The sequence below is a fragment of the Pavona decussata genome, unplaced genomic scaffold (assembly GCF_977016875.1).
Source record: "Pavona decussata unplaced genomic scaffold, jaPavDecu1.1 SCAFFOLD_563, whole genome shotgun sequence".
Classification (NCBI taxonomy): domain Eukaryota; kingdom Metazoa; phylum Cnidaria; class Anthozoa; order Scleractinia; family Agariciidae; genus Pavona; species Pavona decussata.
Window position 1 is genome coordinate 226723 of NW_028145845.1, and position 21422 is coordinate 248144.

The window sequence follows — 21422 nt, forward strand, 5'->3', positions numbered from 1 at the left end:
GGAATTCTGTACAAACATGTAACTAGTTTATTTAAAATATCTTTAAAATAATCATACGATTAGAAAAACTATTTATTGATAAATTTTCCAATGATGTTAGCCTACAGTTCTAAATATTGTGTTACGATAACAAGATCAGGTAAAATAGACTTGCACCAAAACAATCCCCTCTGCAGAACATGCGTTAATATGCTTTTTTTTATAACCAACCATTAATTTCCGTGCGATTTTATTGGCTTAACTTTACGTCACGTGGTGCAGATTTACAGGACGGTTATCACCCAATAACCCCCACCTGCGTCAATATTGAGCACTCTTGCAAACAGACGTGCATATCAACTGGTATATTGAAGCTCCTTTGATGTTGAGCACTCTACGCAACGACTGTTACAATGGAATCAACAAAATTCGATAACCCCACCAAGAACATTCCAATACCATCTGAGAACGATTACCAACGTGAGCTGATTGAAAAAAAAAATAGAGCACCTATGAAGGCGTATGAGATGGGAAACATTTTTCTACCTCAATCCTAGCGCTGACGGCGCTCAGAAAGAAACGTTCGGATTCTTATCAAGAAAATCACCTCCAGCAATACCGGTGATGCTCAATTTTGAGAAGAAGCTACTTCATATGATAGAAATCTTCAAATTCCAGAAAGTAAAGTGTATTTTTCAGCGAAAGCTTTCTTCAGATATTTATAACAGTATCAAGACAACTGACAAGCTCTTAGTACCCGCAGACAAGACTTCAAACTTCTATAAAATGGACACGCAATCATATACTGAACTTTTACAAAAAACATCACTAAGAACTACAAGAAAGTGCCCCTGGTAAACCCAACTCCATAGAAGTGGTAGCCAAAGCCATCGCTAAGAAAATACACCTAGATGACAGGATTAACACCACCGCCAAACGTGAAGCTTTCATAACTCGTAAGGATTACAAGCCTTACTTCGCAAACAACCTAACATGCCACCTTATCAATCCAGCTAAATCTGAGATAATCTAACGTCGTTAACAAGCTCAAACTAAACCAATGGAAAAATACCAAAGCTGTATTATCTTGGTTCAATGATATGCGACATAAAGCCTGTTCGAGCTCATTCATCGCATTTGACGTGGTAGAATTCTACTCATCGATTTCCGTCGAGTTGCTAGACGCTGCTCTCGAAATTGCGTCCAAACACGTCACCATTAGCGACGATGACAGATATATCATCTGTCAGGCGAAATGTTCCCTTCTCTGCAACGCTGGTGAGCCATGGAGCGGCATAAAAAATCGATAGAAGTTTCGAATGTGGAGAGCAAAAATTGCTTAATTCTTAAACAAAGAGCCATTTTTTTATTTCGATTCTAACCATTGTTTAAGAGGCTTAGCAGCCTGTTGTAAAGTAGAACATGGCGTCAGCCCAACAACTAAGGTTAGAGCTTAGGTTGGCTTACTGAGCGAATCTTTGGGATTTTTAATCTGCGAATGGTCGCCAGCTGGTGGCCACCGTTGTAAAGCACCCTATAGAATGTGGAATAGCGACCCTTTACTCCTATGTATTTGAATAAAACCTTCTTAACCTACGTTTAAAGTTCCTGGCTGTCCGCTTTTTCTTGACCCAACAAAACACGACTAATATGGACAGAATAAAGACACCCCCTGCTAACAGAATGATAACAGGCAAGATCCACCCTCTTGGTTTGATTCCTGCGGAAAAAAAAATAAAATAATAATAATAATAATAATAATAATAATAATAATAATAATAATAATAATAATAATAATAATAATAATAATAAAAATAATAATAATAATAATAATAATAATATTAAATCATGAACTGTTGTATCATCTTGTGATAATAGGCTTCTTTATTCTGACTTAATCCCGTGATGCATTTGCTTAAACAACACGTGTACAAACCACTAAGAATTCTTGAATCAGTGAAAAAAGATCTGAAACAGCAGAAAATCTGACAAGCCTTGTTGAAAACGGAAATCTAAAGCCCCCGACCAAACATTGTTAGTGGATGCATTGGTGCAGAATGGTGCATCATGCACTACTTATATTATTCCTCAGATTATAATATTGTATTTTATCTTTTGTTGCGTCTGTCGTTTCCCGTAGAGTTAGATTGCAACATTGCTTTATATTTTCCTGATTACCCCCTGAAATTTATTGATTATTTATCGATTAGAAGTAAACTCATTTTTGCACGAAAAGCTTTCACGAAGCCTCGTTTGAGGTTCAAAGCATCTGGGTAATGGTCTACTAATTAAAACGATTCCCAGTCGATTTCGGTATTTTTAACAGGACTTTGTCTAAAAGCAGTAAAACGTGAAGTCCGGATTGTGTTGCTTAACGCTCATTTAATGGTTTAAATTTGAAAATATATTTACTTTTACTAGCTACGTTACGTTTACTGTCAGTTTATGCAAAATAATCATCCAAGCTCTACATTTATTTACCGATATGGCTTTGGCAGAACATAAGTGAAAGGCCTCGGACAACAACATACATGAAGGAATTCGTCTTTTCATCTTCAAATGAAAAAGACATTGATTTCAAAAATTATCATTCGGCAATCGTTAAACGCGTGTTTTTCCACTTCAGACACGCATACCTCATTCTTTAAGGTCCTAAATGGGCATGAATTTAAAAAGCCAGGATTGAAAGCATGGAATAAGAAAAAAAATAAAGGAACGTATTTTCGTTTGAAATAGCGAACTGAACGAGCGACAGACAGCCACCAGATTAAAGTTGCCAGGGAGTCGCCCCACAGCAGGGTCAAAGCACTGTACTGACCTGAGTTTGACAAATCATTTGGCGGAGTTGTAGTTGGAACGCCTAAAGTTGAAAGTATCATTCCACGTTAGAAAATAATTTGAATACTTGCCCTACATATGAACATTACTTTTGAATTGCTTTACGCTTCAATTACGGCAGATTTGAACTGATATACGCTTCTTCAGGTACTTCTTGGCTAACAGGCTCATTCAGTGTATACTTTCCGTTGAGTAAGATATGTTTGTTGACAGTTACTGAGTGAGCCAGTCTGTATTTCAGCCAGTCAGTCAATCATTCAGCTAACCAGCCAACCGACTGATTCACCGATTCACCGACCAAACAACTAACTGTTGCCTAAAATGGAAATGAAAAAGAGTTTCTCACCAATTTCCTGAGGATACACATGTAAGTCAATGGATGCTGCGGTGTTTTCCCATTCACAGAACATGTGACAGCTGTAGGTCCCCTCGTCATTATCCGTAACGTTCAGAATGGTGAGAATGAAAGCATATTTACATCCGCTGTGATCTTGTTTTAATTCCGTTTTATACTTCTCAGTTGATTTCAATGGCAGTGATTTGTTATTTAAATACCATCTTAGATAGCACTCCTCCCCATAATCCAATTCTGAGTCAACCAAGCACTTTAGGGTGCTGTCGGTAAAGACTATTGCATGCCCTCTAGACTCAATCAATGGGCTGTCATCTGATGGACCTGGGTTAAGCGCAATTTCAATTATTAACGTTTTGAGTTCAAAAAAAGCATACGTTAAATAAAAACAAAAACAATAGAAAGAAATGAAAAATGTACTGTATCGAGCTGTACCTTTTCAAGAATTTTAGCATTTGATTAAGCCATTTTTACACATGGCAAGTAGATCAATCGCGCTCTACCTGACAAACTCACCCCATGAACGAGGTTGAAAACAAGATTCACGAAACCCTTTAACTAAAAAAAATACCTTAGGTATTGCTTCTTAACAATGGACTTTTGTTAGTCCAACAACTGACTTTGTACAAGCAAAGTAGGATAGATCCCAACTTAGGAGGGCTTCGTGAATCTGGCTGCAAGGCTCTACAAATTCAAAGGCGTGCATAGGCTTTCGAATATGTGTCATTTTGCATCAGTCATGTTAATTTCGAGACTCTTAAAGAGCAATACGTCACGCCCACGAGAGTGTATATACTTCCACTGGACTCGGCAGAACGGTATTCCCTTGACGAACCAAACCACATCAAATTTTAGTTATCAAAGGAAACAAATCAGATAACTTACACTCATGTATCACTCTAAACTCGGCGGAATGTTTACTCGACCATCCATTGAAGCCATTTTCAGCATAACATTTGTAATGTCCTCGGTATTTCGTGCGGCCTCGTGGAAAATGAAGCGTAGTTTCTAAAGTAGTCGGATTACATGGAGACCAGCCGGGCCTTTCTTTGTGGTACAAACCTTGAGATCCATTGTTTATTACTTTGCCATCCTTGTACCAAACTACACGAGGCAGAGGCCATCCCTTGAAAGAGCACTTCAAAAAGACGTCTTGACTGTATTGGGATATATACATTGGGGAAGTCGATCTGAAAGTGCGCTGTAGTGTATCTACGAGAAAAAAACAGATTATGGATGCAGTCGATTGGCCATTTTCTGGAACACGACAATACATGAATATACCTTTACCAAGGTAATTATGTAAGATCGGTAACGCAAAGCTATTGACACTGCTGGAGCTAAAGAGCACCTTAAAAAAATTATTAACCAGGCAAAGTTTGAGTCTTGTCTTTTAAATGGCGAAGATCTAGTTCTATAAATTCAAAGAGATGGGAGAGAGGAGATTAACTTACGTGTGAAGTGTATACGGATTGTTGAATTCGCTTCCTTCAAAATCAGGCCATGACTGGGTTTAATCATTTTTTTCACTTGTTCCCATGTCTTGCCGAGTGTTGTTTCGTTATTTCTGATAGAACAGTAGAAATTCACGTTGGAGTCTGGTGTTACTGTCCAATGACTGGAGTACTGACAATCACGTAATGAGGAGAAAGGAGCAGCTTTTATTTCACAGCCCAGGATTTCCGCCGATGAGGCATCTGCGGTCAAAAGAAAAGAAAATCGTCTCAAATTTATCAGTAACGACTAAGATCCCAAAAGCAACCGTGCGCTAAAATTATTTTGTCGACGAAAGTAGTGATGAAAACTGAATTATGCTTGTTTCAAGCAAACTAGCCGGAGTGAAAATAGCTGGTGACCAGTATTGGGCAATGTTGGCCAATACAAAACTTGTAGCCATGTTCTCAGCTCACTTACGCATTGAAGTTTTCGCTGAAAAATCAAAAAGTAGAAAAAAATGATTATTATAACGGACCTCAGTTTATGTCTTTGCACGATTTTCGTTGCATGCCGCTTAGTTGTTTTTTTCTTTCAAACCAAACTTTTCCACCAAAAATTTGGTAAATTTGCCGTAGTTTTCCTCGTTGATGAAAATCATGCAAAAGATGAAAGTAGGAAAAGCAATCAGTGTCTGTTTTGTTACTCGCTGTCTCTTGAGACGTACGTTACTCGTTACAAGTGTAAATACAAGCCGTGAAGTAGAACAATTGGAAATGCTGACCGTGCGATTGCGTGTGTATTGGAGGAAGAAACTGTGATTCCAGAATGGGATTATCCTCACACGTGCGAAAACAAGTAAAACCGACCATATTTGTTTGCTTCAAAGTAGCCAGCCAGCCAGAGAATATTCAGTTTAACACGGCTTGACTTCCTTGTTGCAAATTGAACAGAAACTTTAATTTATAAGACAGTTTAGACCACAAAACTTTCTAGCCAATGTAGAATCTAATGTATGCCAGTTTCTAGATCACAACTACCCTCACCTATATGACTTTTACATCTTATCATTATTATATACAGCTATTTCAATTAACGTTGTCGGATTAAAATCAAGCTAAAAGACAAGACCGCAATGCTTTGTGGAAGTATTTTTCATGAATAATTTCATCAACGTCATCCCTGCACGTGCAGATCATTTTACTGCTAATTACAACCTATTGTTTTCTCCAGGCATGACTGATTTTGACGAATTTATTCATAAAAATCCCACGTAAACTTTCGGTCTTGTCTTTTAGCTTCATGCTTTGAACCGACAACGTTAGTTGAAAAGACTGTATATAATAAATATGTAACCGACATATTTTCGAACATGACACATTGGCACATTACTGCTCATTAACACATTAATATTCACGACACTACAGCCACCTGCTCTCATTTATCTTTCATTTAGAATGGTAAAACAATGATGACAGGCCAAACACGGCTGCTATTGGTCGAGATAAGAAGAATGTGACCTTCAAAGCAATTTGCTCTTACGAAGACGTATTTCAAAGATCTCCCTTTTCTGTACATAAGTGTACGCTGGGAAGGGCCTTTGTAGATCCCTCTTAGCAGAGGCTGATTTTCTATCAAGTGCTATTTACTCATCTGCATGGTTTTTAGGTTAAGCACAGAAGGGCGATATTCTGTAACAAACGGCAAAATGTTTTTTGCGCGTTTTTTTGTTTGTTTGTTTGTTTGTTTGTTTTGTAGGGCCGACAGTCTTTCGCTGATATTGACTTCTGAGAGAGTTTTATTTATAAGGTTATCGGGGTAACCTCTGTAGCGTAATCTCTGTTTGAATGGAGTAATGTTGTCTTTAAATGGTGTTTTTAAAGATTTTGTTTTGATTATTTATCGATTAGAAGTAAACTCATTTTTGCACGAAAAGCTTTCACGAAGCCTCGCTTGAGGTTCAAAGCAACTGGGTAATGGTCTACTAATTAAAACGATTCCCAGTCGATTTCGGTATTTTTAACAGGACTTTGTCTAAAAGCAGTAAAACGTGAAGTCCGGATTGTGTTGCTTAACGCTCATTTAATGGTTTAAATTTGAAAATATATTTACTTTTACTAGCTACGTTACGTTTACTGTCAGTTTATGCAAAATAATCATCCAAGCTCTCCATTTATTTACCGCCCCAAAGGTTGTGGGTTTTTAGCCGCTTCGCTCTGATATTGGATATGGCTTTGGCAGAACATAAGTGAAAGGCCTCGGACAACAACATACATGAAGGAATTCGTCTTTTCATCTTCAAATGAAAAAGACATTGATTTCAAAAATTATCATTCGGCAATCGTTAAACGCGTGTTTTTCCACTTCAGACACGCATACCTCATTCTTTAAGGTCCTAAATGGGCATGAATTTAAAAAGCCAGGATTGAAAGCATGGAATAAGAAAAAAAATAAAGGAACGTATTTTCGTTTGAAATAGCGAACTGAACGAGCGACAGACAGCCACCAGATTAAAGTTGCCAGGGAGTCGCCCCACAGCAGGGTCAAAGCACTGTACTGACCTGAGTTTGACAAATCATTTGGCGGAGTTGTAGTTGGAACGCCTAAAGTTGAAAGTATCATTCCACGTTAGAAAATAATTTGAATACTTGCCCTACATATGAACATTACTTTTGAATTGCTTTACGCTTCAATTACGGCAGATTTGAACTGATATACGCTTCTTCAGGTACTTCTTGGCTAACAGGCTCATTCAGTGTATACTTTCCGTTGAGTAAGATATGTTTGTTGACAGTTACTGAGTGAGCCAGTCTGTATTTCAGCCAGTCAGTCAATCATTCAGCTAACCAGCCAACCGACTGATTCACCGATTCACCGACCAAACAACTAACTGTTGCCTAAAATGGAAATGAAAAAGAGTTTCTCACCAATTTCCTGAGGATACATATGTAAGTCAATGGATGCTGCGGTGTTTTCCCATTCACAGAACATGTGACAGCTGTAGGTCCCCTCGTCATTATCCGTAACGTTCAGAATGGTGAGAATGAAAGCATATTTACATCCGCTGTGATCTTGTTTTAATTCCGTTTTATACTTCTCAGTTGATTTCAATGGCAGTGATTTGTTATTTAAATACCATCTTAGATAGCACTCCTCCCCATAATCCAATTCTGAGTCAACCAAGCACTTTAGGGTGCTGTCGGTAAAGACTATTGCATGACCTCTAGACTCAATCAATGGGCTGTCATCTGATGGACCTGGGTTAAGCGCAATTTCAATTATTAACGTTTTGAGTTCAAAAAAAGCATACGTTAAATAAAAACAAAAACAATAGAAAGAAATGAAAAATGTACTGTATCGAGCTGTACCTTTTCAAGAATTTTAGCATTTGATTAAGCCATTTTTACACATGGCAAGTAGATCAATCGCGCTCTACCTGACAAACTCACCCCATGAACGAGGTTGAAAACAAGATTCACGAAACCCTTTAACTAAAAAAATACCTTAGGTATTGCTTCTTAACAATGGACTTTTGTTAGTCCAACAACTGACTTTGTTCAAGTAAAGTAGGATAGATCTCAACGTAGGAGGGCTTCGTGAATCTGGCTCCAAGGCTCTACAAATTCAAAGGCGTGCATAGGCTTTCGAATAAGTGTCATTTTGCATCAGTCATGTTAATTTCGAGACTCTTAAAGAGCAATACGTCACGCTCACGAAAGTATACTTCCACTGGACTCCATAACGGTATCTCCTTGTCGAACCAGACTACATAAAATTTTATTTACGAAAGGAAACAAATCAGATGACTTACATTCATATACTACTTTAAACTTGGCAGAATGTTTACTCGACCACCCATTGAAGCCATTTTTAGCATGACAGGTGTAATATCCTTCGTATTCCTCGCGGGCTGGTGGAAAATGAAGGGTAGTTTCTAAAGCAGCGTGATCACATTGAGACAGGCTCTTTACTGTGTGGTAAAAACCTTGAGCTCCATTGATGATTTGTTTGCCATCCTTGAACCAAACTACACGAGGGGGAGGCCATCCCATGAAAGAGCACTTCAAAATTACGCCTTGACTGTTTTTAGATATGTACCTTGGGGAAGTCGACTTCATAGTTAGCTGTAGTGTATCTACGAGAAGAGACAGATTATGGATGCAGTCGATTAGCAATATTCCGGAACATGAGAATACACAAAATAGACCTTTACCACGGTAATTACTAATTTCGATGTAAGATCGGTAACGCAAAGCCATTGACACTGCTGGAGCTGAAGAGCACCTTAAAAAAATCAGTAACAAGGCAGGGTTTGAGTCTTGTCTTTTAAATGGCGAAGATCTAGTTCCATAAATTCAAAGAGATGGGAGAGAGGAGATTTACTTACGTGTGAAGTATATACGGGTTGTTGCATACCCGTTGTTTAAAATCAGGCCATAACTGGGTTTAATCATTTTATTTACTTGTTCCCATGTCTTGCCGAGTGTTGTTTCGTTATTTCTGATAGAGCAGTCGAGAGCCACGTTGGAGTCTGGTTTTACGGTCATCTGATTGTACTTTTGACAATCACGTGGTGAGGATTGAGGAGCAGCTTCTATTTCACAGCCCAGGATTCCCGCGGATGGGGCATCTGCGGTCAAAAGAAAAGAAAATCATTTCAAATTTATCTGTAACGACTAAGATCCCAAAAGCAACCGTGCGCTAAAATTATTTTGTCGACAAAAGTAGTGATGAAATTTGAGTTATGCTTGTTTCAAACAAACTAGCCGTAGTGAAAGTAGCTGGTGACCCGTATTGACCAATATTGGCGAATACAAAACTTGTAGCCATGTTCTCAGCTCACTTACGCATTGAAGTTTTAGCTGATAAAACAAAAAGTAGAAGAGAATAAAAAAAAATGATAATTATAACGGACCTCAGTTTTAGAGTGACATTTATGAGTATGTCTATATGTCTTTGCACGATTTTCGTTGCACGCCGCTTAGTCCTTTTTTTCTTTCAAACCAAACTTTTCCACCAAAAATTTGGTAAATTTGCCATAGTTTTCCTCGTTCGGGAAAATCATGCAATAGATGGAAGCAGGAAAAGCAATCAGCGTCTGTTTTGTTACTCGCTGTCTCTTGAGACGTACGTTACTCGTTACAAGTGTAAATAGAAGCCGTGAAGTAGAACGATTGGAAATGCTGACCGTGAGATTGCGTGTGTATAGGTGGAAGAAACTGTGATTCTGGATTGGGATTATCCTCACACGTGCGAAAACAAGTAAAACCGACCATATTTGTTTGCTTCAAAGTAGTCAGCCAGCCAGCCAGAGAATATCCAGTCTAACACGGCTTGACTTCCTTGTTGCAAATTGAACAGAAACTTTAATTTATAAAACAGTTTAGACCACAAAACTTTCTAGGCAATGTAGAATCTAATGTATGCCAGTTTCTAGATGACATCTACCCTCACTTATATGACTTTTACATCTTATCATTATTATATATAATAAATATGTAACCGACATATTTTCGAACATGACACATTGGCACATTACTGCTCATTAACACAATATTCACGACACTACAGCCACCTGCTCTCATTTATCTTTCATTAAGAATAAAAATAACAATTAACAGACCTCAGTTTAGACTACAATTTGCGAATTGCTGTTTGAAACACGACTCGACTTCCTGATTACAGGAAACTAAAATCCTTGAATAAAACAGTGTAAAATAATAGAAAAGAACTGTAGTCATGCTGCCATATGTTTTCTACATGTTAAATCTTTTCTTGGGAAGAAAAGAAGAAAAAACAAATACGACCTCAGGTTTGGAGTAAAATTTGCGAATTGTTGTTTGAAACTCGTCTCCTTTCCTGACTACAGGAAACTGAAATGCTTAAATAAAACAATGTAGAATAAAAAAGAGCTGTAGTCATGCTGTCGCATGTCTTCTACATGAATGTTTTTTTTTTTTTTCAAAAGAAAAGAAGAAAAACAATAAGAATTCAGTTTTAGGTATAATTTGCAGTTATAATTTAAACCCTTTCACCAACAATTTGGTAAAATTGTTCTTTTTTCCTGTTTGGTAAAAGATTTTGTTTCTTCTCCAGTCATCTCTACAATATACATTAGGAGAATAAAGGTATTAAAATAACGGAGAAAGGGCAAAAAATAGAAAGACTTAAACCTAGCCCTAAAGACAACAACAACAACAACAACAAGGATCACATATTATTGGTTTTCAAGGGAGAGGTCATATAATATACGTAATAGAACATAAACACACACACACACACACACACACACACACACACACACACACACACACACACACACACACACACACACACACACACACACACAGCAAAATAATTATACAAAGTCAAACTTAATATTGGGAAAATTAGAATTTCAAAAGAGCTGGTGAAAGGTTATGCAGAATTTAACTGAAACAGCGAAAACAAATCTAAATCTTTAAAAGAGAGTAGAAAAACCGTAACCAGGATTCACAATCATTGACAAAGGACCTATCCTAACAAGAAAGACGCTTGAATCTTGACACAGAAGATAAACGATCATGGCTGATAACAACTCATTCCCGCTTCCAAAACAATATTAGTAGTGATATATGGTGAAAATTAGCCCTAAAGTGAAATGTAAAAAATTAAATATACAAAAAATGCAAGCTAAAAGGATGTTCACAAGAATGCCAATGTTTGTTTGAAAGTTTCAGAATGAATGTTTGTTTAAAAGAATGCAATATTAGTAGTGATATATGTTGGAAATTAAGCCCCATAGTGGATTTCCTCCTTACTAATTTCGATTTCCTACATACTAATTAGTCCTTCCCGGATACTAATCTAGATTAAGCTGAGGTAAATCATTGATATGCATAAGAATCGCGTCCATTACGTCACCTATTGTTATAACTTAGGGAAAAAAATGCCTTCCTCCATACTTATTAAGTTATTAGGTAGTTCCTTCCTGCATTCTATTTTTTTTACTTCCTCCATACAAATAAGTGCCGATTTTTACTAATCAGCGTCACTCAAGTACGATGGAAACATAAAACTTGCCTAGGCTTGCCCGCTAATAGTTAACCCTGATAGGATCTTAAGATTTGTATTGTCGGTTTGAATAAAAGCGCGCTTTCTCTTGGTAGCGTCACTCTTGCAATCCGTTTGCTAGGAAAATTGATCTCCGAGATTTCAGGCTATTCGTGACGATTATTGCTATCATAACCGTTAGAAAACAAAACACACACACATACACAACGTGGCACTGAAAACTCTATATTTCAAGTTTGTTTGACAATTACAAAACCGTTTCACGCACCGTCAGTCAGTTAATTATGCGAGTTCGCTACCCAAAGTTGCATACAAATTAATACAGCTCTGCCGAAAAAAACCCAAAGGAGTATCTTGATGTATTAGTATATAAACAATTATATATAACTTAACAAGGATCAATTGACAAAACGCGACTTATAGTTGCTAGCAATAGATACCGCTTAAAAAAAAATTATTAAAAGACAATGACAAAAAGAGTCAAACACACAGCGTTTTCAAGCGGATGGAAATGAATTAATCTTTATCTCCGTTCTCCTCTTTAGAAGGGGAGTAGAAATAGGCTGCCAACATCTTCACGTTTTTGTGTGTAACTGCTCCACAATCGTGACACCGAAGAAAGCCCTCTTTCATGTAATTTCTCTCCTCGGGAATCTGGTGATCGCATAGAGGACAAATCTTGTCGTAATCGTGCCAAAAGCATTTAGGACATTTCATGATCGATGTACAGTACACATTAGAGTTCTCGCAATGTTCACAGGGGCTCTTGGATTGACTGAGGGTGGTGGACGTTTCAGAGTTATTACTTTCTGTTTCCTGACTGTCGTTGTCGCTCTCTTGGATGCCTTCAGCTTCAACGCCATTCTCAGAACCAATTTCCTCCTCCTGATTTTCCATATCACCTAAGCACCGCAATACTGGTCACACCCCATTTCGAAAAGTTCCAATGTTTTCGCCTGAAAAATGTCAGCGGTTTCGCTTCCAGCATCCTTTTACCTCCATGGTTGCCTGAATGACCAGGGCCGGAAAAACGGCCTGGGTTCGATCTCTATTGCAACAAGCTTCAGAGACAATTCACCCTCCCCGGGAGAGAATCGTTTGGTGTTATTCACAATGGCAGCCAGCTTACACAGAAATGTTAGTCGCCATGCCACAAATTGAATTCGTCAAGGGAATTCCCACGGCTTTGGAGCAGGGTTCCTATTTTGATGTGAGCACACGGACGCTAGCAAAGACAAGCGAATCGTGAACCTCTTTACTCGTGGTTGTCATCATCGCAATCTCAGTATGATTTATATCGTGCAGAATCTATTCCATCAGGGAAAAGGTAACCGCAGCATAAGCCTAAACAGTCATTATATACCACTTATTAACCGAGAGTAAGGTCATTACAGGGAAATCTCAGACCGAGGCCTTGATGTATTGACCGAGCGATAGCAAGGCAATACATCAAGGCCTAGGTCTGAGATTTCCCTGTAATGATCGAACGGACGAGGTTAATAAGTTATTTATTATATGGCCTTTTTAGCGGTATTCTTAAAAAAAAAAACAATAAAAACACCGGAAGTAATTATCCACATCCGCTTGCGCGCGCAAGAGGTCATTGAAGGTCGTGTTCACTGAACCGAAACGAACCTGGCGATGCGATCGAAACCACAAGACACAGTGTCTTTGAAAATGAGACAATTTTCGCCTTTATTACGTCAAGATCTAGTGCAAATTTAACCACTTAAATGTCACAACAACAAACTGCCCTGTGTTTACAAGTGTTTGACCCTTAAAATTTTAAAAGCTTAGGCAAAGGTGGGCCTAGTTTGTGATTGAATTTTGAACACGTGGGAAAAACTTCCAGTGACTTTAGTGACACTTGCGATGCTTATTTTAATCTTCGTCGTCCCTCTCAATAAGATAACGTCGCTTTTTCCCTTGTTGGATCACTTTTACTGGGCCATTGAAGATCTAAAAGTGACATCCAGGGATACTGCTAATATTCGCTCCAGGAAAAATACCATTTGAAGTTGCTGGAACGCTCGCATTATTTACAGCGACCGAATTCGTCGTGTGTTGGAGACTCAGCTGACTGTGTGATTGCTGGGAACTTGACATAAAATAGACACTACAACTGGCTGGAGGAGCAGTTATCTGCTGGGCATTTTGGGACTGACTAGAACCACTCAAGATATGCGACATCTGTCGCTGATTTTTTTTTTTTTTTTTTTTTTTGCTGACTTTTATGACTGGAAGCTTTGAAGATTTTTGTGACCGCTTAGTTGAGCCACAAAACTCTTTGGAGTATTTGCATTAAGCAATCGGCTAATGCTGGTCTTCCTGACACTGTGATTTGCCACTTTTTACCCTTGTCTCTGGATACTGGCTTCATCCACGGCTGTTTCCAAAAAGTTTTCTATTTCAATTTTTGCTAAGGGGCGCCTCCATGTACCACACTTGAGGATTTTTTCGGCAGTCGCCGTGTCGTGCAGCAAGGAAGAATGGAGCGTCTGGCTTGTTCATTTCTTCAGGTCGGTGGCTTCTGAACAGCATGTAAAAATGGACAGGACACCTCTCTGTGTATGTGGCGTATGCTTTTGGTGAGAAAGGACGTCTATGGCCATTTCCCTCGCCTTTACGTGTCTTGGTGCCCCGCTCATTCAGCCAAACGAGCATTTCGCGGCTTGCTCATGATATTTTGCTTACTTTTGGCCTGTTATTCGTCCTTTGGATAATAAAACTCGCTCTCGCTATGGTTCTCTTCGTCACTCATACCAAAGAAGTATCTGTATGCTAGTTTTTTTTTTTTGTTTGATTGCTTTTTTTGTTTTTTTTTTTCAGTAATTGAAATATAGTTGTACCTTAATTTGTCCATATTTTTTATTGTTCTCGCCCATGCGCTCGTAGCTTTTACTCACAACTCAAAAGAGCCGTCGAGCGAAGAAAAATGCTCATGATGCTTGGTCATTACAAGAAAATCTTGCCCGCTCAGCAGCCAATCAGAGCGCGCGTACTATTGTAGCCATCTAATAATTGTTGTTATTCAAGAATCCACGAGACAAATTGCAAATCTTTACTCTGGCGAAGCAAACGTATCCCGGCCAAACGGATTTCTTTTTAAATTAGCACGAAGAGGCTGTGAAAAAAACTTTTTGGTTATATGTTGATTGATCGGAAAACCACTACACAAGGCAATTGTAAATTGCGAAAAAACGTCCTCCCAGCGAAGAAGGCTTTAACCAAGCAGGGTCTCAATAAAATATTTCTCAAGAGCTTTTAAATATCCCAAACAACAACACTTAGCGACACCCCTAGTACTTCCAGCTATGCAAGAACTACAGGGCAGTATGGATGACATGCTTTCTCGAAACGATCTCCGGGAAGATGAAAAAGCTAAACGATACTTTCAGTTGCAAAGCAGATACCTAGCTTTTAAAGAACAATTAAATCAAAGAACACGACCAGAAGAAATAATCAGTGCTGTTCCAGACTTAATATCAAGGACAATAGGTTCTTCGACAGCAACGGCAGCATTCTCCACTCCCCTCAACCGCTTTAACGTAACACCTGAATCAACACAAGCGGCTATCTCTCAAAAACCTTACAAAGAAAGCATCACCTTTCAACTACCCTCAAGCCATGCTTTCCTGACCCCTCTTCCCACATTAGAAACACCATCACAACAAGCTCCGAAGCGCAAAAGGCGTCGAATTCAATTGGTGAATTATTTGAATGATCAGAAAGCTCATGGCAAACAGCTGAGGAAACGTCGACATAAGAAATTTACTCCTTACAAGTACTCCATGGGCGAAGAAGATGAAGATTAATTAATTTCCATCCGCTTGAAATCGCTGTGTATTTGACTCTATTTTGTCATTGTTTAAAAAAAAAAACGTTTTTAAAATGGTATCTCTTGTCTGGTTCAATTGCTAGCAATTATAAGTGGTGTGTTTCAATTGATCTTTGATAAGTTATATAAAAATGTTTTTATACTAATACGTCAACATACTCCATTGGCGTTTTTCCAGCGGAGCTCAACTTATTTGTATGAAACATTGGCCTGCGAACCCGCATAATTAACTGACTCACGGTGAGTGAAAAACTGAGACTTTAATACTTATTCATTTCCACAAAATAGACAGGAGAAAACGGTTTTTAATTGTCAAACAAACTTGAAATATAGAGTTTTCAGTGCCACTTTGTGTATATGTGTGTGTTTTGTTTTTTTTAACAGCAATGATAGCGATAATCGTCACGAATAACCTGAAATGTCGGAGAAACATTTACCTAGCAATCGGACTGCAAATGTGACGCTCTCAAGAAAAAGGGCGCTTTTTTTTTCAAACCGACAATACAAACCAACATCCAATTAGGGATAACTACTAGCGGGCAAGCCTAGGCAATTTTTATTGTTTCCATTGCACTAGAGTGACGCTGATTTGTAAAAATCGGCACTTATTTGTATGGAGGAAGTCAAAAAATTAGTATGCAGGAAGGCACTACCTAACCACTTAATTAGGCATTGAAAAGGCATTTTTTTCCCCAAGGTTATGACAATAAGTGACGTCATGGACTCGATTCTTATGCATATCAATGATTTACCTCGGCCTTATCTAAATTAGTATGCGGGAACTACTAATTGGTATGCATGAAATCGAAATTAGTATGCAGGAAATCAAAATTAGTAAGGAGGAAATCCACTATGGGGCTTAATTTCCAACATATATCACTACTAATATTGCATTCTTTCAAACCAACATTGATATTCTTATGAACATTCTTTTAACTTGTATTTCTTGTATATTTAATTTTCTTACGTGTCACTTTACACCCATCATTTTATCCGTCGAAGGTAGCAGACAAGCTAGCGAAAGCTGGTAATATTTTTTCAAATATTTTCTACCAGAGACCGCTACTCTATATATTTGTTAAATCTGAAGATGTTTCCTCACACGCAATCTTTCGATAAGTTAAACGTGGAAAGCATAAAGAGAAGCCGTGCAAGTGAAACGATCGCAAAACTAACAGTGAGATTTACTTTGGAAGGAACTGTGGTTCTAGAACTGGGCCATGATTTCATATGTGCGATGTTGCGTGTGATGTCTTTGAAATTCCCAGTAGTGTTATTTTGCCTACTGAAAACGAATAAACCCTAAAGGTACATAAACACTGGTAAACACTGGCAGATTCATAAATTGACATTTGTTCAACCGACAACTGAAATACGCCATATAACAAACAAAGAGTCACCAATTTCACATACCTTTGAGAATCACACTTGACCAAAAACAAAGCAAAAATAATTTTGTGAGGCAGAGTTTGAAGTCTGATGTTTGATGATCTTTCTTCATGTCTAGTATTGTCGACCTAAGCATATCTTTAGTGGTTTCGCCAGCTTTCTCGATATTTGTAAGCCATCCTTTTTACGCATTTTCCTTGTAACTTCGCGTACGTAAAATTGTCAGACCCCAGTTGGTCCAATCATGTCTCTTCTACAGGAAGCATATGTTGTCAATATGGTTTATAAGCATATTTTATTTTCTGCCCAGTCATGTCGGCCAACTCCGGAAATTTCTGATGACGGCAACTTTTGTGGGTGTCTTGTTGTCTTCCACCTAGCGTAGGGAATGAACACGTTAAACCTAAATATCAACATACATAGCTGGGTGAATTTTTTTCCAAATCGACGCTGCTATCTTTGATGATCATTCCCTATATTATCACTACCTGTTTACTTGGTCACGTGAGAGTGAAGAGCATTTTGGTTGGCTTAAAAAGGAGAGTATCAGAAGTTACTATGGAAACGACAGCGAAAACGTCACAAAATAGTGCGTAAAACAAAGGTTCTGTACGTGCGTTATAATTTTTGGTACATTTCTTGGCCACATTCGGCCAAACAACAACGTGAAATTCGCAAACTTATTTTTGGAAAGTGACGTGTTCGTTGACGACTGCAATGAGAACATCAGAAAACAACAGTTTTAATAAGCAAAACACAAGGTCTGCAGGTGCATTATAAACTTTGGTGCATTTCTTTGCCGTCCTTAGCAAAACAACAACGTGAAATGACCACATAAAGGTTTTTTTTTCTTTTACTTTAATATTATAATAATAATAATAATAATAATAATAATAATAATAATAATAATAATAATAATTATTATTATTATTATTATTATTATTTTATTTTTTTTAAAGTTCTTCATTTAAACAGGCAAACACATTACAGAGCTGAGGTATAAAATATTACATGCAATATAAGGGATGGGAGAAAAAAGACATATGTACTACACTGTTAACTACATATAACAAAGCTTACAATGAATCTTATTTAAAGAATTTAAACTATTAAGCTATAAAGGTACAAAAAATACTATACAAACAATAACACTAAAATTAGTTGTCAATTTAAGAATCTGACCCATTTTTCGTAAAAAGTGCTGCATTTGTTTGAGCTGAACGCTATGTATTTTTCTATTTCAATTTTTTGATGCAATAACGCTTTAAAATCAGCAAAAAGAAAATTGACTCTACTTATTGCTTTACAATAGATTAGGTATTTACTAATAAGAATAAGATGGTTTAGGGCTGAACAAAAGGACCAATTATTCAAGATGCCGTACATGATTTCTTTCCTGCCTAGGGTTAGAGTTTCTTTGGAAATGCAATGGTACCAACCAGTGAAGTCGGACCAGAAGGAAACAGAAATAAAGGACAGGATACACATAAATGGGTGACTGTTTGCTCCACATTTGTGCAATAAGGACAGAAAGGATCCTCGACTTTTTTTCATTTTATAAAGAACATTTTTTGTGTAAAGTATGTTTGTGAATTATTTTATACTGAAACATTAAAAGGTTTATTTCTTTTGTAGCAACAAACGGTAAAGAATAAATTTTCTGACACTTCCTTACTGAATCCCATTTCCATTAGCTTTTTCTCTGCCGTTGGCGGATTAGAATCTTGATTTTCGACCAGTACATTGTGTATTGTTTTGCACTCATCTTATCAATGGCAAGTAAATTAGTCGTATTAGTTTTAGTTGTATTTTCTTCTTTTAAATAATTCTTTCACGTTCCTAGTATTGTAGAATTGAGGCCAAAGTACTGCAGAAAGTTGCATTTGATGTTAAATTTCTCCAAGAACTCATGAAAAGATAGAAGCCGGGTTTTGTTTTCACCCACAAGAGAACGTGAACACATGATGAAAGCCTCCCCCTTGACGTAGTCTCCTGGATAGCTCGGCCACATCACACAAACTGATGAGTTGAAATTATTGCGCATTTATTTAGAAAACGCGAAAGTTATTTGTTAAGTTCCGTTTTCGTTGCAATTTGGTGTGGGTTAAAGGAGAAATGAGTTTTCGGAATGGCATAACTATGTGAAATGCTATTAATGCGGAGTGAGTTAAACAAATAAATTAACCTACGAATGCGTCCTGTTTTTCAAGCTTTTTGCAGCCTGCGTACAGACGCTTCCTGTTTCCTTTGTTAGTACAAGAATGGAAATAGGAGACGTCTGCACGCAAGCCACGATTTTTTTATGTTGCAGACTCTAGTAGAATATTAAACAACCAGACAACAGATCGAGGATTAGAAAATTTACATATGGCTTTCAGATGGAATATATACACCCGCACAGCCAAACACCAAAGCCGTATTCTCCTGAATGTTTGTTCCACATTCTTTGTTTCCGAGGCCGACGAACAAGAACTAATTTTAAACTGAAAATAGCTTCCCTTCTTATCCTCTATTCCTACAGCCCAACAGAAACTTTTACTCCAATTCTACGCAGCTGAAACAACGTATATTCATTGTTTCCTTTGTACAATATTTCGGCCGGCCAGACCAGGCTTCTTCCTGTTTAATTTTTACTAAAAGTTATGATAAAATTTTGAGTGACGCAATATCTTACAAATAATCAATTTTACAGTGAGCCAAAAAGGAATATCGATGCATAAATTTTCGACAAAAATACAATGATATTACGGAAGCAGAATGATAATCTATAGCAGCGGCAAATCGTTATTAATGGTGACCAAGATCTGTAATTGAAACGTCCGTTGCCGCACCACATCCGCGCATCAATTAAAGCATTTGTCTAATAGTTTGTTAACTGCAACTTAAAACTCCAATACTCTTAATACATGCAGCAAAAATAGCAACATATGTCATTGATCTCCCGCCTGCATTCTATTCGAATGCGTCAGGTGAACACATGTTAACTTATGTTTAAACTATTTATTTCGAATACTCTTCCCGATAAATAAAAAACTTTGTTTCAGCGTTGAATGTAAATATTTTCTTTCCTTTGATATCCTGAACGTTACATGTTATGTTTTAACATAAAAAAAAAAACTCTTTCTCATTGTTTTTAATCAAACGGAGACCCTCTTTCACGTTTTCTCTTTCACCAGCTGTCAAGAGAGCTAAGACTCATACTGTGGCCGCTCGCTTGAGGCAGCTGTAATCCTCTCAAACTCGTAACCAAAATGTTCGGCCCTCTACATCAGCGGACACCCGCAGTTCTGTGATCCTCTTACAGTCAAACCGGATGTTCTTTTCCTCGCAACTTTGCAAACTTCCGTCGCAATGTTGGTATTTTGATTGGCAGTTTGCTCGGAACAATTTGCAACTGGCGCGATCAATTTGCAACCGTCGCGAACAAATTGTAATTTTCAGTTCCGGTTCACTGTTGGACTATCTCTGAAGCATTTCAACCGGCGCTAAAAATATACGGTCAAGATTAGCTTGTATCATTTGTAGAAAAAAACGACCTCGGTTCAAAAAGGGAGGAAATTTTGCCCTTGGGATCGTCTGCTGGAAGAAATTTGCAACTGGCGCGATCAATTTGCAACCGGCGCGAACAAATTCTAATTTTCAGTTCCGGTTCACTGTTGGACTGTCTGGCGCGCAATCTCTGAAACATTTCAACCGGGGCTAAAAAATGGCTTATATCAATTGCAGAAAAACGACTTCGGTTGAAAAAAGGGAGGAAATTATTGCCTTTTGGTCGTCTAGTGTTAGACAAGCACCAATTCCTGAATGTGTTGGCCTTTCAAAAAAAACCGCTGCCAACATGGTAAATAAGTTTTTGCAAACTGGAACATTGTTGCCGGGTAAACCTGGTTGGAAAGATCGAACAGTTTCAACACCCGAAGTTGTCGAGTTTGTAGAATACTGCAAGACAAAGAAACCAAGTATTCAAACTTCAGAAATTCGGCAGTCTCTTGACGACGAGGGAATTTCAGTGTTACGTCGCCAATCGTCCTTCTCGTTCAACAATTGGCGACATTTTATATTCTGAGAAACGACCTGGATTTTACTTTCAAGAAAATTACCGTTACCCCTGAAGAGTGAAAACCTCATGAGATTTATGAGGGGTGATTACCGCCAAAATTACAAATTCTCTTATGCAGTTCTAACATGGTGTTTTAGACTTCTAAAGTGCTATTATGCTCTTCTCATTTGGCATTGTAAAGTCCAATGCAGAACTTTCGCTTTCAGTTATGTCATTCTGAATTCCATTGTGTTCCTCTATAATGTATTATGCTTTTCTGTATTGGATTATGTTCTTCTGTATTGTATTATGCTCTTCTGTATTGTATTATGCTCTTCTGTATTGGATTATGTTCTTCTGTGTTGAATTATGGTAAAGTGAATTATGCTTACGTCATATCCTTCATGGCAGTGGGGAATGGGTCTAGTGTCTCAAAATGGCGGACCACGAGGGAGATGACCCATCGCCTATCGATCAAGGCATTAAGCTTTTGCGAGAGG

At 37.8% G+C, this 21422-nt stretch overlaps 2 protein-coding genes across 2 annotated transcripts; both read right to left on the reverse strand.

Moving 5' to 3' along the window:
• Positions 1-813: 813 nt before the first annotated feature.
• LOC146449866 (neuronal cell adhesion molecule-like) lies at positions 814-17052 on the reverse strand. The gene is made up of 6 exons (XM_085101018.1): positions 16908-17052; positions 8991-9233; positions 4055-4381; positions 3164-3493; positions 2798-2839; positions 814-1699 (listed from the first exon to the last, which is right to left on the reverse strand). Exons 1-6 carry the CDS (start codon positions 17017-17019, stop codon positions 1545-1547), a joined length of 1209 nt encoding a protein of 402 aa, XP_084957144.1. The 5' UTR covers positions 17020-17052; the 3' UTR covers positions 814-1544.
• LOC146449867 (neuronal cell adhesion molecule-like) lies at positions 7490-8683 on the reverse strand. The gene is made up of 2 exons (XM_085100993.1): positions 8415-8683; positions 7490-7860 (listed from the first exon to the last, which is right to left on the reverse strand). The coding sequence occupies exons 1-2, from the start codon at positions 8653-8655 to the stop codon at positions 7490-7492; spliced, it is 612 nt and encodes a 203-aa protein (XP_084957119.1). The 5' UTR covers positions 8656-8683.
• Positions 17053-21422: the final 4370 nt, after the last annotated feature.

Coding starts and splice junctions, on each gene's coding strand:
- LOC146449866 (XM_085101018.1), bottom strand. CDS start 17,019: ATGCTTAGGTCGACAATACTAGACATGAAGAAAGATCATCAAACATCA. Junction 3,494..4,054: donor GTTTAGAGTGATACATGAGT/GTAAGTTATCTG, acceptor CGCTTAACCCAG/GTCCATCAGATGACAGCCCA. Junction 2,840..3,163: donor TGTGTATCCTCAGGAAATTG/GTGAGAAACTCT, acceptor TTTCAACTTTAG/GCGTTCCAACTACAACTCCG.
- LOC146449867 (XM_085100993.1), bottom strand. CDS start 8,655: ATGGGATGGCCTCCCCCTCGTGTAGTTTGGTTCAAGGATGGCAAACAA. Junction 7,861..8,414: donor GTTTAAAGTAGTATATGAAT/GTAAGTCATCTG, acceptor CGCTTAACCCAG/GTCCATCAGATGACAGCCCA.